Below are 13,407 nucleotides of genomic sequence, written 5' to 3'. Positions count from 1 at the left end.
AAACAATATTTGTCTTCTGGCATTCAGTAACAGAACAATGCCACCTACAGTACTAATCCAAATCCAAATGTTGCCAAATGAAATGTTTCAGCATATGGTCCTGCTGCTGCCTGGCGGCGACATCTTAGCTGTTATAATATTTGTTTATAACACCCACAGAGCTCTATGTGGGGCATAGGTAATAACGTCCGAGGTCGCCGGAGGTGCAGGATACCGGCCGAATCTCCCCAAAAGAGGGAGAGGCACCAAACTTTTTAAATAGAGCAAAGGGAGACGTTGTCCCTAGCAACCAATCCACTTCTAGCGATCGATTTATAAAATGACAGTGACCAACTGATTGGTTGCTATGGGCAATTTCTCCAACAGGAGTCAGGGTGCAGCAGGATTCAGGGTGTTGGGTCTCAGCATGTCATGTAGATTATAATTTATTTTGTTCATGGTAAATCCAGTACCGAAGAAACATATTTTATAACTAAACACAATGATGGGGCACCACACATTGCCAATACCACTGTGACCCATCATTTACTGTCCCATTAAGAGTGTTCTCGGTAAACTGAGCGATGCATCGGTAGTACTGTTACCACACTGTTCCATCATTACCTTGCACTCATCACAAAAAACTGAGGGGCACATGTATTAAACCTGGTGAAATTATAAAGTGGTCAATGATAACGCACTAGTTAATAAGCTCCTAACTGTTAAGTCTGGGTTAAGGCTGGGTTTAAAAATGACAATTAGGAGCTGATTGGCTGATGCGTTATGTCCGACCACTTAATTACTTCACCAGGCTTAATACATCTACCCCAGAATTCCACTGATATTCTTTTTAGTTGCAGTTTGTAACACAATTAAGAAATATTTTGTTGCTTTGTATGGAAGGAGAATGGTGTCATTTTCTTTTCTTTCATAAACATCAAAATGATAATAAACAGCACTGGCTGCATCCTCAGTGTATGTCATAGGCCCTACACACGGGGCGATTTCAGGGCATTTCGTAAGTGATCTCATTAGATCCGTTGGAAAATGCCCTTACATCACTCTAATGGGGATATTCTGGTTTACTCCTTCTGGCAAATTCCTTCTTAAATGGACAAAACCATGTGCACTGCAGGAGGGCAGATGTAAAATGTGCAGAGAGAATTAGATTTGGGTGAGTTATTTTGTTTCTGTGCAGGGAAAATACTGGCTGCTTTATTATTACACTGCAATATAGATCTCACTTTGAAGTAAAACCCCACCCAAATCTAACTCTCTCTGCACAAGTATCATCTACCCCACCTGCAGTGCACATGGTTTTGTCCATTTGAGAAGGAAGTTGACCAGAAGGAGTAAACCAGAATAACCCCCTAAGTGTAGGGACCATAGCGATAGCCATGTACGGCCCAGCGCGTCACTATCGCCCAGTGATTAATATCCTGCATTCCGGTCAGGGCCAGAGTTCCCACCAGAGAATACTGCCCCTGACAGATCGCTCAGCACACAGCCAGGGCCGGTGCCACCACTAGGCAAATCTAGGCATTTGCCTAGGGCGCCGGCCACTGGAGGGCGGCATTTTGCCCCCCGTGCCGCGGGGGTACCTGTCCTGCGGCGCAGTGTATTTAAAGCTGGCGGCGGAGGCAGCGAGGGGTCCCTGCAGTCAATAAGAAATAACGAGCGCTATCCGCCGGGCTATGCGGAAGCGTTTCTGTTGTGAAAACACTGTCCGCACGCTGATTGGCTGAGATTCAGCCAATCAGCGTGCGGCCAGTGTTTTCACAACAGAAGCGCTTCCGCATAGCCCGGCGGTTAGCGCTCGTTAACTGCAGGGACCCCTCTCTGCCGCCGCCAGCTTTAAATACACAGTGCCGCAGGACAGGTACCCCTCCCCCGGCACCGGGGCGCCCCCACCCTGACTCGCCTGGGGCGCTCCGGTGCCTTGCACCGGCCCTGCACACAGCGCTGACACATCGCTGTGTGCTGATCGATCTTGCTGAGGATTCTAGCTCAGAACGCTCAGCAAATCTTCCCATGTGTAGGCCTCATTAGTTTGAGAATATTAGCCGGGGCTACAAAGAGGCTGCATTCCCACCTGCATAGTGCTCACATGTCTATATGCTGCTTACCTGTGCTTCAGTGGCTCACCTAGATGTCACTGCCATTGGCTATCAGGACATAATAGGACTTCCAGTTGCACATACAGGGCCTTTGGTTCACCAGAATTTGCTAGCACTGTATAAATATATATACAATGAGATCAGTACTGATCTGTATGAACCTAAAGCAACTCTCACATTACTGCAGAATTCCTTCCAGCAAATCTCCCATTAAACAGTCACTCGGCAATGTAAGATTGTGAATGATGAAGATTTGCGCAGACAAAAACATCCATATGCATTCTTTTTTTTTATAAACCCTAAAATCATGGTATAAATAACCAGGTTCTGTGCTGCTGAACGTGCACTTAAGGGACATAGTATAAACTGTTTATGAGCAGGATTTACTTACATTTGACTTTTGCTCAAAATAGTAACAGATACATTTAGGATTTTCTGTACAAAGACATATGTGGTTCTATGTCTTGGTATTCTGCCATGATGAAATGTGATAGCATCCGCATAGTTCAGTGGAAGGGTATCATCCTGGGGCCATTTTCTCCTGGAAAACAAAAGAAGACACAAAACAAACACTGAGTTTGTAAGCGTTCTACTGCGAGTAGTAAAAAACAAAATAAAACAAAAAAACATAATCAAACAATAAAAGACAATTAAAACAACTCCTCAGACATTTTCTAAAGGGAACTTGATTATTCATTCTGTGTAGGATAAATAATTATTGTCCTTGGAATTGGTGATTCAAAATGACTGCTGCACCTTTTTATTCTTTTTTTTTTCCTTTTGTATTTCATGCAGATTTATATATCTGTATTGTATTCATAGTACATATTAAGTGCCAACAGTCCTGTTGGAATTGGGGAAAAGCACTATATAAGTAACATTTTTATTATTGTAAAATATATAAAATCAGGCAGATACAGTATTTCACTAACAATGGGGCAGATGTATTAAGTCTGGAGAAGAGATATAGGGCCAGATGCACTAAGCTTCAAAATTGATAAAATGGAGAGTGATAAACAACCAACCAATCAGCTCCTACCTGACATTTTTCAAACACGCTCTGTAACATGACAGGTAGGAGCTGATTGGATGGCTGTTTATCATTCTCCATTTTATCACTTTTGACGCTTAGTGCATCTGGCCCAAAGTGGCGATAAAGTGGAAGGTAATAACACAACAGCCAATCTGCTGTGTTTGAAAAATGACAGTTAGGAGTTGATGCTGGTGCATTATCACCTTCCACTTTATCACTTTACCAGATTTAATACATCTGCCCCACTGAAGGATATTGTTAAGAACTACACAAAATGGTGGCTGTAATATGTAATCTCTTCATTTGATGTTTGCAATGTGATGTGAAAAACCTTGTGATGTTATATTTTAGTTGGCAAGTCAATTGAATGCAACATAGGCCTACTGTATGGGCAGTGCTGGGGATGTGCCGCTGTAGCAGCATTTGACCTTGGCAATAGCACCACACATGGCAACTACATTGTATATGTCACCTCATAGCTCCAGAGGGTGTGTAGAAATCTGCACGATGAAAGACTAACGTATGTAAGGGATTTGTACGCACTAGGCATTGCCCATACATCGAACCGGAATATGCCATCTTACATTGCATATATTTGAATTTACCACTTAATATGATGTATGTAGTGTAATGTTATGTGATAGATCTTGTCATGCTTTATGTTTATGTAATATGGTGATATATATTGTGTGATGTTGTGCCGCTAAGGATTATAAATCCCTGGTTTTCCATTCATGGTTTATGGTTTGTGTTTATTGGTTTGCAGGCCCTCTCCTGAATGCTAATCTACAGCAGCAGTCTGGCTAGCTCAGTCCTCCAGCGAATACTCCCTACTTCCCACCGACAATGGCAGACGAAGATCTCATGTTTAGAATCGAGGGTCTGGATAACTCCCACGTGCTGAAAGAGCACTGCTCAGATTACAGTAAGGCTGACAGCGATGAGGAGGATAACTACATCATCTGCCCCATAACAGATGACCCATCATCACACCACGAAACAAAGACCAAAAAGACCCGCTTTTTGGGCAGCCTAACAAAGGAAACTCAATATGGTTCCAGCTCATCTCCCAGGAGCTTTAGTTTCAAGGTTTGTCCCAATAATTTACTGGATGCAGATGTTGCTTTCTACACTACTAATCTTTGTAACCATATTGTAATTTGTTGGCCCATCCACCTGCACCAAGAGTTTTGTCAAATTTTTTGCAGAGTCTAAAAAGGGGTTTATCTAACTAGAATAATCTTTAGGTTGTGCCAGGTACTTGGGTTACAATTTCACATCATTCTGAAAGGCCCATACACTCGGGCCGATTGTAGGGCTATTTCTAAATTATCTGACTAGATTGCTTAGAAATTAAGCATGCATCACCCAGTCTGTATACCCCCCCCCCCCCCCCTAGCGACAGCGATGCTCGGTCCAGCGATTCGCTGTCGCCAGTTAAAATCTAGTCATCTCCAGTGTTCTCTAACACAAAGATCACTCAGCACATATCTCTCAATCTCTCAAGCTCCCTGTGCGAACGCCTTTGAGAATCATTACTTTTGCTGGGGCGTTTGTTAAGTGAGGGGAGGGAAAGGCGGGCAGGGGGAGGAAGAAGGGCGCACCCATAAAAACTGTTCCCCTAATTCGATGTTGAAACATACGCAGCCTAGCAAACAGGCGAACAGATCTGAATTAGGCCCACAGTTCATGTTTTCCAGGTCACCTGACAGGTGCGCTCAGTACTGACACATTTTAAAAGATCCACAGGTGAAGCTAATTATTTCACTTGATTCTGTGAGGAGACCTGTAAAACATGCACTGTGTGGGGTCCTGAGGACCGACTTTGAGAACCTGTGAACTAGACTAACCGATAGGCCAGTTACAATAATACAGTCAATAATCATAACTGTAGATCAACTAGATTACCGCACAGAACAGAATGTTTTCATCAAAAAAGAGTTTATTTACTGTTGCTGCTTCTTAAATTTGGCACAACTGTAACCCTCTGAGGTGTGTTTTATAGATTCTACAGATGTGTTTATCTAATACAGGGGTCCTCAAACTACTTTTCTCTGGGACCCCATCAGAGCTGTCCTTTGCAGTGAGCCGGCAGGTCCCCCCTCCCTCCCTTACCCGGATTGTGGTGGTGCTGATGCTGCGGGGGGGCCGGCTCTCCTCCTCCCTGCACCCAGAAGAGGATTACAGTGCAGGGAGGAGGAGGTCATAGGTCCGGGCAGCACAGCTCTGTGCTGCCCGGACACACGTGAGGGTGGTCGGTGCGGGGCGGTGGTGGGTCGTGGTAGAAGCCCATAGGCTTCTATGGGGCATCGCCAGCTTTTGCTCTTTAGAGCATCCCAAAATGCTGTAAAAACCCCTATAACTCCCCCACTACCTGTATCATTGGTATTACCGCGCAGGCATATTGATCGGGAGGTATTTGTCTATGGCTACTTTGTGTGACATGCTGTCTGTAATACATGCAGTACTAATTGCTAGGTGTGTAACGATCACATGACCATCTGAGTACCGCCAGCAGACACAAGACAAGGATCTCCATGAAATGAATGCTGACTGTTTTATTGCCCCATTATCAGAAATTAAAAGACTCTGAGCAGATTATACATGTTTGGTGACATTCTCATTCTTATCTCATGTAAAAGGGATACAGACACTCGATAGCAGACCTGGTCACTCTGCAATCATGTCGTGTGTGATAACACAGACTCCCATCAGTGAACTTCACTGAGACACAGACCAGATGCTTCCCATATATTGTGTCCACATCTTGTTAAGACGTCTATTCTGCGTAGGGACATCGCATGGGCCATTTTAGTGCCATGCGATATGCGATGCGATTTTTTCATGTAAGTTATTCACTGCTATGTGCCCCCCTGGGCATCGCTTCGCATCGCACCTCCCGCAAAATCACATGCGATCGTATGCGATTTTATAGGGTGTACGATTCCATTACATTAGGTATACAATAATATGATTGTATGTCCTAAAAAATAGGTTTACGCTTCCCCCCCCCCCCCCCCCCACTATCCACGGCACTCCGAAGCGTGGCGAGCACAGCGGAACGCGTCCTCCGACTTTTTCATACCCCCACTATGCACGTCTGCGTGGAGTTGATTTTATATAGTGTGGCGAGCGCAGCGAGCCAGCGAGCCCGAAGCGTGGCGAGCGGACGCGGAATACATGTAAAGTAATCCGCGTCCCCTTGCTAAGGCCTCCCCATACTCTTGTCCGATTTGGGCCCGATTACCCCCAATTCCAACTGATCGGGATGAGAAATCGGGTGAAATCAGCATATCCAACGCGCAATCCCGTGCGGATCAGAGTAGGCGGTCGGACAGGCAGATCATAAACTGAGTTGGAATCGGACCCATCGGTGGTACATTGCGGGTGCTTTTTAGCACCCGTGATGTATCGCATCCAATCAGGTCTGTAGGTGTGTGCCAGTGGTACCACCGCTGGCTCACACCTATAGACTGCAGAGTGGGGAAGCGCCAGGCAGGAGAGGCACTCTCCCCGCTCTGCATGCTGTGTGGAACAGGCTGCGGTAGTGGCAGGCGGCCAGGAGATTTCATAACTCCCATCCAAAAGAATGGGTGGCAGCTGATTGGGAATTTTGAAATCTCCTGCCCACCCGCCGCTACAAAAACTACCATTCATTTGAACATTGAACTTCCTCTGCAGCTCCCCTGGGGGCACTATTTACATGCTGTAAATCACATGTAAAAATGGCATATCAAGTGCCAAATCGCCTTTAAGCTTATTTTGTATCTTGTGTTCTTAAATGCAAATGTTTGTATGAAATGATCATTATAAAAGCCCTTTTTTTTTTACTAAACACATGGGATAAGTTGCAGGACCCATGTGTTGGGCTCTGATGGCTGCACTTTCTTGAGGCACTCGAAGCATAATGGAATCCAGTAGCCAAGGTAATTTACCACAGCTAATTGGCTAGGCCACAATGTGTGATCTATTCAACAATTTTACAAGTCACTTGTAATATGTACAAATAAAAAATAGTTTTATTCTAATTACATTTTTTGGGAAACATTTTTACCGCCAAAAGGTAACCACTATATTTTATGAAGACTTTGACCTAAAGCTCCTGATTCATGCTGACTCGATAAACTGTGAACACTGGTAAGCTGTGAGGCGCGGCACGGCCGAATACCCCCGCCGCCAAATCCCCTCGCAGTGACTTTAATTTACCAGCACTACTATGAAGGCGGGGCTTAAATGTACTAAAAAATGGCGAGTATAATGTTATGAGGTGCTATGGGCACACCACCCTTTGTGCCTAGCTGCCTATAATTATTTTTTTATTATTAATATTAACATTTATTAAGAGCAGAATATTCTTCAAGGCTTGGCAATAGGGAATATACCTGGAACATACTAGAATAGGAATGTTTACACATAATTAAGTGATAATTGTCTAACAGATTTCATAAATGTTTTCCATGGTTTACTGTGGGGGAACTTTATTAGTCCTTTCAAACAGGACAATTGGAGGTGTTGCCTATTTCAACCAATCAGATTCTAGCTATACTTTATTTAGTACGTTCTATACCAGCGTTCGCCAACCCGTCGCTCGCGAGCGACGGGTAGCTCGCCGGGTGATTTCCAGTAGCTCGGCATGTTTCAGGGCTGTCAGTGACCTCCTGCCGCATAGCGGTTCCTTGCTTGGCGGCAGGAGGTCAAAAAGGGACTTAATGCTGGACCTGACTTGACGGCAGTGACCTCCTGCCGCGTAGTGCATCCTCGCTTGGCGGCAGGAGGTCAGAAAGTGACTTCATGTGTCGCGTTCCTCACTTGTCGGAAGAGACCTCCTGACGTCCCCAGTGTATACATTCGCGCAACATGCCGCACTTTTTTTATCGACGCCACAGCCCTGCTCAACTCCTGCGTTAGGTAAAAATCATTTTTAAACTGTGTGTGCGCAATACATTAGGGGTGACTCCAGCCTGCATTCTGTTTTCACTGCTTGAGGTATAATGGGCATCATGTGTGTGGCATATGTTTAATGAGTCATTAAACATATGCCACACACATGATGCCCATTAAACATATGCCCCACACCTTGATGCTCATTAATTAATAATCATCAAGGTGTGTGGGGCATATGCCACACACATGATGCCACACACATGTTGCCCATTATACAAATGCCCCACACCTTGATGCTCATTAATAATGAGCTTCACGCTGTGGGGCATTTGTATAATGGGCATCATGTGTGTGGCATATGTTTAATGAGCATCACGGTGTGGCATATGTATAATGGAGTATCATGCAGTGGGGCATTTGTATAACGGAGAATCACGTTGTTGCGCATATGTATAATGGGCATCGTGTCTGTGTGGCATATGTATAATGGAGCATCACGCTGTGGGGCATTTGTATAATGGAGCTTCACGGTGTGTATCATATGTATAATGCAGCATCACGGTATGGGACATATAGATAATGGTGCATCACAGAGTGTGGTGCATATGTATAATGGGGCATCACGGTGTGGGGCATTTGTATAATGGAGCCTCACATTGTGGCATATGTATAATGGAGCATCACGGTGTGGGGCATATGTATAATGGGCATCACGGTGTGGCATATGTGTAATGGAGTATCACGCTGTGGGGCATTTGTATAACGGAGTATCACGTTGTTGGGCATATGTATAATGGGCATCGTGTGTGTGTGGCATATGTATAATGGAGTATCACGCTGTGGGGCATTTGTATAATGGAGCCTCACATTGTGGCATATGTATAATGGAGCATCACGGTGTGGGGCATATGTATAATGGGCATCACGGTGTGGCATATGTATAATGGAGTATCACGGTGTGGGGCATTTGTATAATGGAGCATCACGGTGCGGGGCATATTTATAATGGGTATCACGGACTGCACTATTGGGGTCATGTGTATCTGGCACTGCACTATTGAGGGCATATGTGTATCACATCCCCATTTTCCATGGCCGCACCCCATGTGGCTACAGCTCTTAGAGAGCTGACCATGCCCCCATAGCGGAAAAAATGGGGGATGTAGCCTCGCAGGAGTTCCACGGTAGTAGCTGAACCCTCTAATTTTTGGCGCGTGCCTTCGGCACGCGCAGATGTCTCTTCTCCTCTACCTCCAGTATTGGGAGGTATGTTTGTGACATATTGGACATTGCAGTGTGTGGCATATTGTGTCTGGGGCATTGCAGTGTGTGTCATAATGTGTCGGGGGCATTTTTTTGGATATTATGCAGATTTTAAATTTTTTTTTTACTTTAGTAGCTCTTCGGGCGGTTTATTTTGTCGCGAGTAGCTCCCGACCCAAAAAAGGTTGGAGACCACTGTTCTATACAATGATGCCTGTACTTGATAGAAGGGTTACTGGTGTATAGAGAGATGCTTCAGACTAATGAAGAGGGAATTATGTGTAAGTGCAGCTAGCTAAAACTAGTTTCTCTATAGAAATCCCCCAGCCTTCTTACAGAGGACAAATATCACTGGCTTAATACTGCATCAAACACACCAATCATCTCCCCTCTGTTGTGCAAATAGCATAAGACAGCGCAGCTAGGCTTAAGTACATGGTGGAGATTTATTGACCTCACTCCCTATATGTTCACAGTTTTATTATTGCTTATAAAGAGAACACAAATAATCTATCTAAACACTGGAGTGCTTTTGTTACCTTTGATGTGGTGTAAAAGAGAAATGCAGTGGTTGGGACTCATAGGAGGAGACCATTTATTTTGTGTGTTATAATTACTGCGGGTCTCAGTCAATCGAGACTTAGGAGTAGATGTATAAATCAGTAATAAGGGAGGAGAAGTGATAAAGTGCCTGGTACTTGGTACCTACATGTACGCTATATTTTACACGCTGCCACCAAAGTATAGCAGGGCCCTGCTACTATCTACTTCAGATGCTTGAAGCCGATCGTAGGGTGATTGGCAGGCCCGGGAGCCCTGGTGAACAGAGGCGTTCCTGCTAGAGCAGTGATTTTCAACCTTTTTCAGGTCGCGGCACACCAGACAAGACTTCAAAATTGCCAAGGCACACCAACATTTTTTAATCAGATATTCCAGATATTTTGCATACCATAATGCCAGTTACATGTTATATCACACACATTAATGGCCATTACAAGTTATGCCACACATCGTGATGCCAATTATAAGCTATGCCATATACCGCAATGGCCATTACACATTATGCCAGGACTCAACAAATTTCTTGCAAACGAGGGATAATATGGACACCGCGCGCCGAAGGCGTGCGCCAAATTTTTAACATAATGCCAACACACCGCACACCCATTATATAGTATACCACATGCCATAATGGCCATTACATGTTATGCCACACACCGTAATGCCCATTGCACATTTTAGTGAACTTTGTAATTCCGATTACACATAAGCCCACACATGATGCCCATGACATACTATGTAACACTCCGCAATGCCCATGACATACTATATAACACTCCGCAATGCCCATGACATACTATATAACACACCGCAATGCCCATGACATACTATATAACACACCATACACATTTGACACTTAAGTGCCACTTACCTACATGCTCAATGCCAGGGGCTTCATGCTCGATGCCAAGGTGGACTGAATTTGCTCGTTGCCAAGGGGGACAGAACTGTGCAGTGGCCCACTCCTGGCTCCCGTCCGCTATTTGCAATTCAATGCACCGCCAGTAGTGTGCAGCAGGGAGGGAGGGTGGGAGCAGTAGGGTGGGAGGGTATCTGCAGTGGGGTGGGAGGGTGGCTGGGAGGGTATCTGCAGTGGGGTGGGAGGGTGGCTGGGAGGGTATCTGCAGTGGGGTGGGAGGGTGGCTGGGAGGGTATCTGCAGTGGGGTGGGAGGGTGGCTGGGAGGGTATCTGCAGTGGGGTGGGAGGGTGGCTGGGAGGGTATCTGCAGTGGGGTGGAAGGGTGGCTGGGAGGGTATCTGCAGTGGAGTGGGAGGGTGGCTGGGTGAGTGCAGGAGGGTGGGAGAGTGGGTGGGAGTACACCATACTAAGTTAGCCAGCCGATGGTTAGCCGGCCCGCTCACCTCACTCCCCCCCACCTCCTCCTCCCAGTGTGCGTCTGTGTGCAAACCCCCCTCCTGCCTGTGCTTACACGCCGACGACCCCTCCCCCCTGTCAGTGTGCGTCCAGTGTGCCGCTCACGGCTCCCCCGCTATGTACGGGAGAGAGACGTGCTGTTCTGATATGTAATATTCATATCTCCCGCTGCTGGACCACTAGCCAATGGGCGCTCGCGGTCCAGCAGCCACCAGTTGATTGGCTGCTGGACCGCAAGCGCCCATTGGCTAGTGGTCCAGCGGGATATATGATTATTGCATAGCAGCACAGCATGTCTCTCGAGTCCCGGACAGTGCACAGCGGGGGAGCCGTGAGCGGGCGGGCAGTGCGCACATGGACGCACACTGACAGGGGGGGCGGATGATGCCGAGCCGCCTGCCCGTCCCCCCTGTCAAAGTGAAACTCCGCTGGTGTGTCGCCGTGACCCGAGGCATGGCGGCACACCTGTCAGCTGGCCGCGGCACACTAGTGTGCCGCGGCACACCGGTTGAAAATCACTGTGCTAGAGGTTGGCGGCTGATTTCACATGATGTCAGCGTCCGTCCCTATTTGGAGGACGACATGCAGCCGCCGAGAAAGTCCTGGGCTACACGGTAGCGGCGTGCAGCGGACAAGTAATTAGATGCTGAGTAACCGTTGAATGATTTTTCCTCTTCGCTGGCCACAGGTTCTATTCTCCCTCTGTGGGAGTCGTGGCTCTCCCAAAATCTCTCACTTTCTGAAACTCTCACCCTATTACATTTGGCCCCCATATGTCTATGTTCACTCTGAGCCATTATGGCATAAAAGGTCTACAGTCCAAAGGTCGGCAGGGTCTAGGCCGGCGCCAAACGGTCAACATGGACAACGTCGACACAAGCAAAAGAACAACATGGAAATGGCCAACATGAATTTTAAAGGTTTTCATTTGGTGTAAATGTGTAGGTTTCAAGACACGGACCCCCATATAGTGTACCGCTGCGCTTGGCATTATGAAAAAGTTCAAAAAATTAAAAAAATTGTAAAACAAGAACTCCATTGCTATTTGAGCATGTCGACCATATGGATGGTGACATGGATGCTGTTGACTTATTGACCAGATTCTGAGCATGTGCAATGTGAATACAGACAACGCTAGACAGATGGCTTTCTACTCATTCTGCATCAGTCACAATGTGATTCGTCACTGTCACTCACTCCTCCTGCAATACTCATTTGCATATTTCTGCAGCATACCAATGACTAACCTACTTTAGATATACATTGCAGAACATTTATTTCTCTGTGACTCCAGCAAGTGATGTGCTTTATCCATTCCTTGGCATCCGGACATAATGTACAATCCATTTCAGCAACATGTTGGGATTATTTGCCTGCACTTTCTGTAATGATCCGCCAAAGTGTTATTATTATCCCTGCCCTCCAGGAAAGCACAGGCTACAGCCTGCTCATTCCTCTTTCACTGCCCATTACAAGTCTCGTTTAGCTGTTAGCACACATCAAACCGTACAGGAGCCTTCTGCATCCTATATGACAAACTGGTTTATTACACCCTCTTATGGGGTACATTTACTGAGGTGCAGGTTTTTTGTTGTTGCATGGATGGTGTAATGGTTAGCGTTACTGCCTCACAGCACTGAGGTCATGGGTTCTATTCTCACAATGACTCTAACTGTACAGAGTTTGTATATTCTCCCCGTGTTTGCATGGGTTTACTCCGGGTACTCCGGTTTTCTCCCACGATCCATAAACATACTGGTAGGCTAATTGGCTGCCAACAAAATTAACTCTAATGTCGACCTAGTCGGCATGGAAGCTGAAAAAGTGCACCACGTCCGCTCACCATACGATGTCGACCTTTTGACTGTTGACCTTCCCAATGTCCGACTAATGCTTGTGTCGACCTAATGACCCTGTCGACCTAAAGACATATCAACCTTTTTCACGTATTGACCTTCAGTGGTCGACCTAATGCTTGTTGACCTAGTGACCGCATATCTTAGGGAATATAGATTGTAAGCTCCACTGGGACAGGGACTGATGTTAATGTATAAATATTCTCTGTAAAGTGCTGTGGAATATGTGTGCGCTATATAATAACTGGTAATAAATAAATAAAATGGGTACTTTGTTTCCTAGCACGACGCCTCCGATTTCCATCGTACAACATGGCATCGCATCGCATGCAATATAGT

The 13,407-nt window shown here is 45.9% G+C and overlaps 1 protein-coding gene and 1 long non-coding RNA gene across 8 annotated transcripts in view; one reads left to right on the top strand and one right to left on the bottom strand.

Annotated features, from left to right (window-relative positions):
* Positions 1-13,407, top strand: part of EEF2K (eukaryotic elongation factor 2 kinase) — an 81,535-nt gene that overhangs the window by 6,046 nt on the left and 62,082 nt on the right. For 4 of the 6 annotated variants that reach the window (XM_083153229.1, XM_083153231.1, XM_083153230.1 and 1 more), the window contains exon 2: positions 3,896-4,218. In XM_083153229.1, the coding sequence (XP_083009355.1) occupies positions 3,976-4,218 (243 nt within the window). In that variant the 5' untranslated portion in view covers positions 3,896-3,975. Of the gene's footprint in view, positions 1-3,895; positions 4,219-7,861; positions 8,038-13,407 lie in introns of those variants that run through there. The other 2 variants (XM_083153232.1, XM_083153233.1) reach the window with 1 other exon arrangement.
* The window catches only part of LOC146020257 (uncharacterized), a 134,100-nt gene that overhangs the window by 90,464 nt on the left and 30,229 nt on the right, over positions 1-13,407 (bottom strand). For both annotated transcript variants that reach the window (XR_014450759.1, XR_014450758.1), the window contains exon 4: positions 2,488-2,637. This is a non-coding gene — a long non-coding RNA (uncharacterized LOC146020257). The remainder of the gene's footprint in view (positions 1-2,487; positions 2,638-13,407) is intronic.

This window comes from Crinia signifera, chromosome 7 (assembly GCF_055691185.1).
Source record: "Crinia signifera chromosome 7, ASM5569118v1, whole genome shotgun sequence".
Taxonomy (NCBI): domain Eukaryota; kingdom Metazoa; phylum Chordata; class Amphibia; order Anura; family Myobatrachidae; genus Crinia; species Crinia signifera.
Note: the sequence above shows the minus strand (reverse complement) of the source record. Positions and strands in the feature narration are given on the sequence as shown.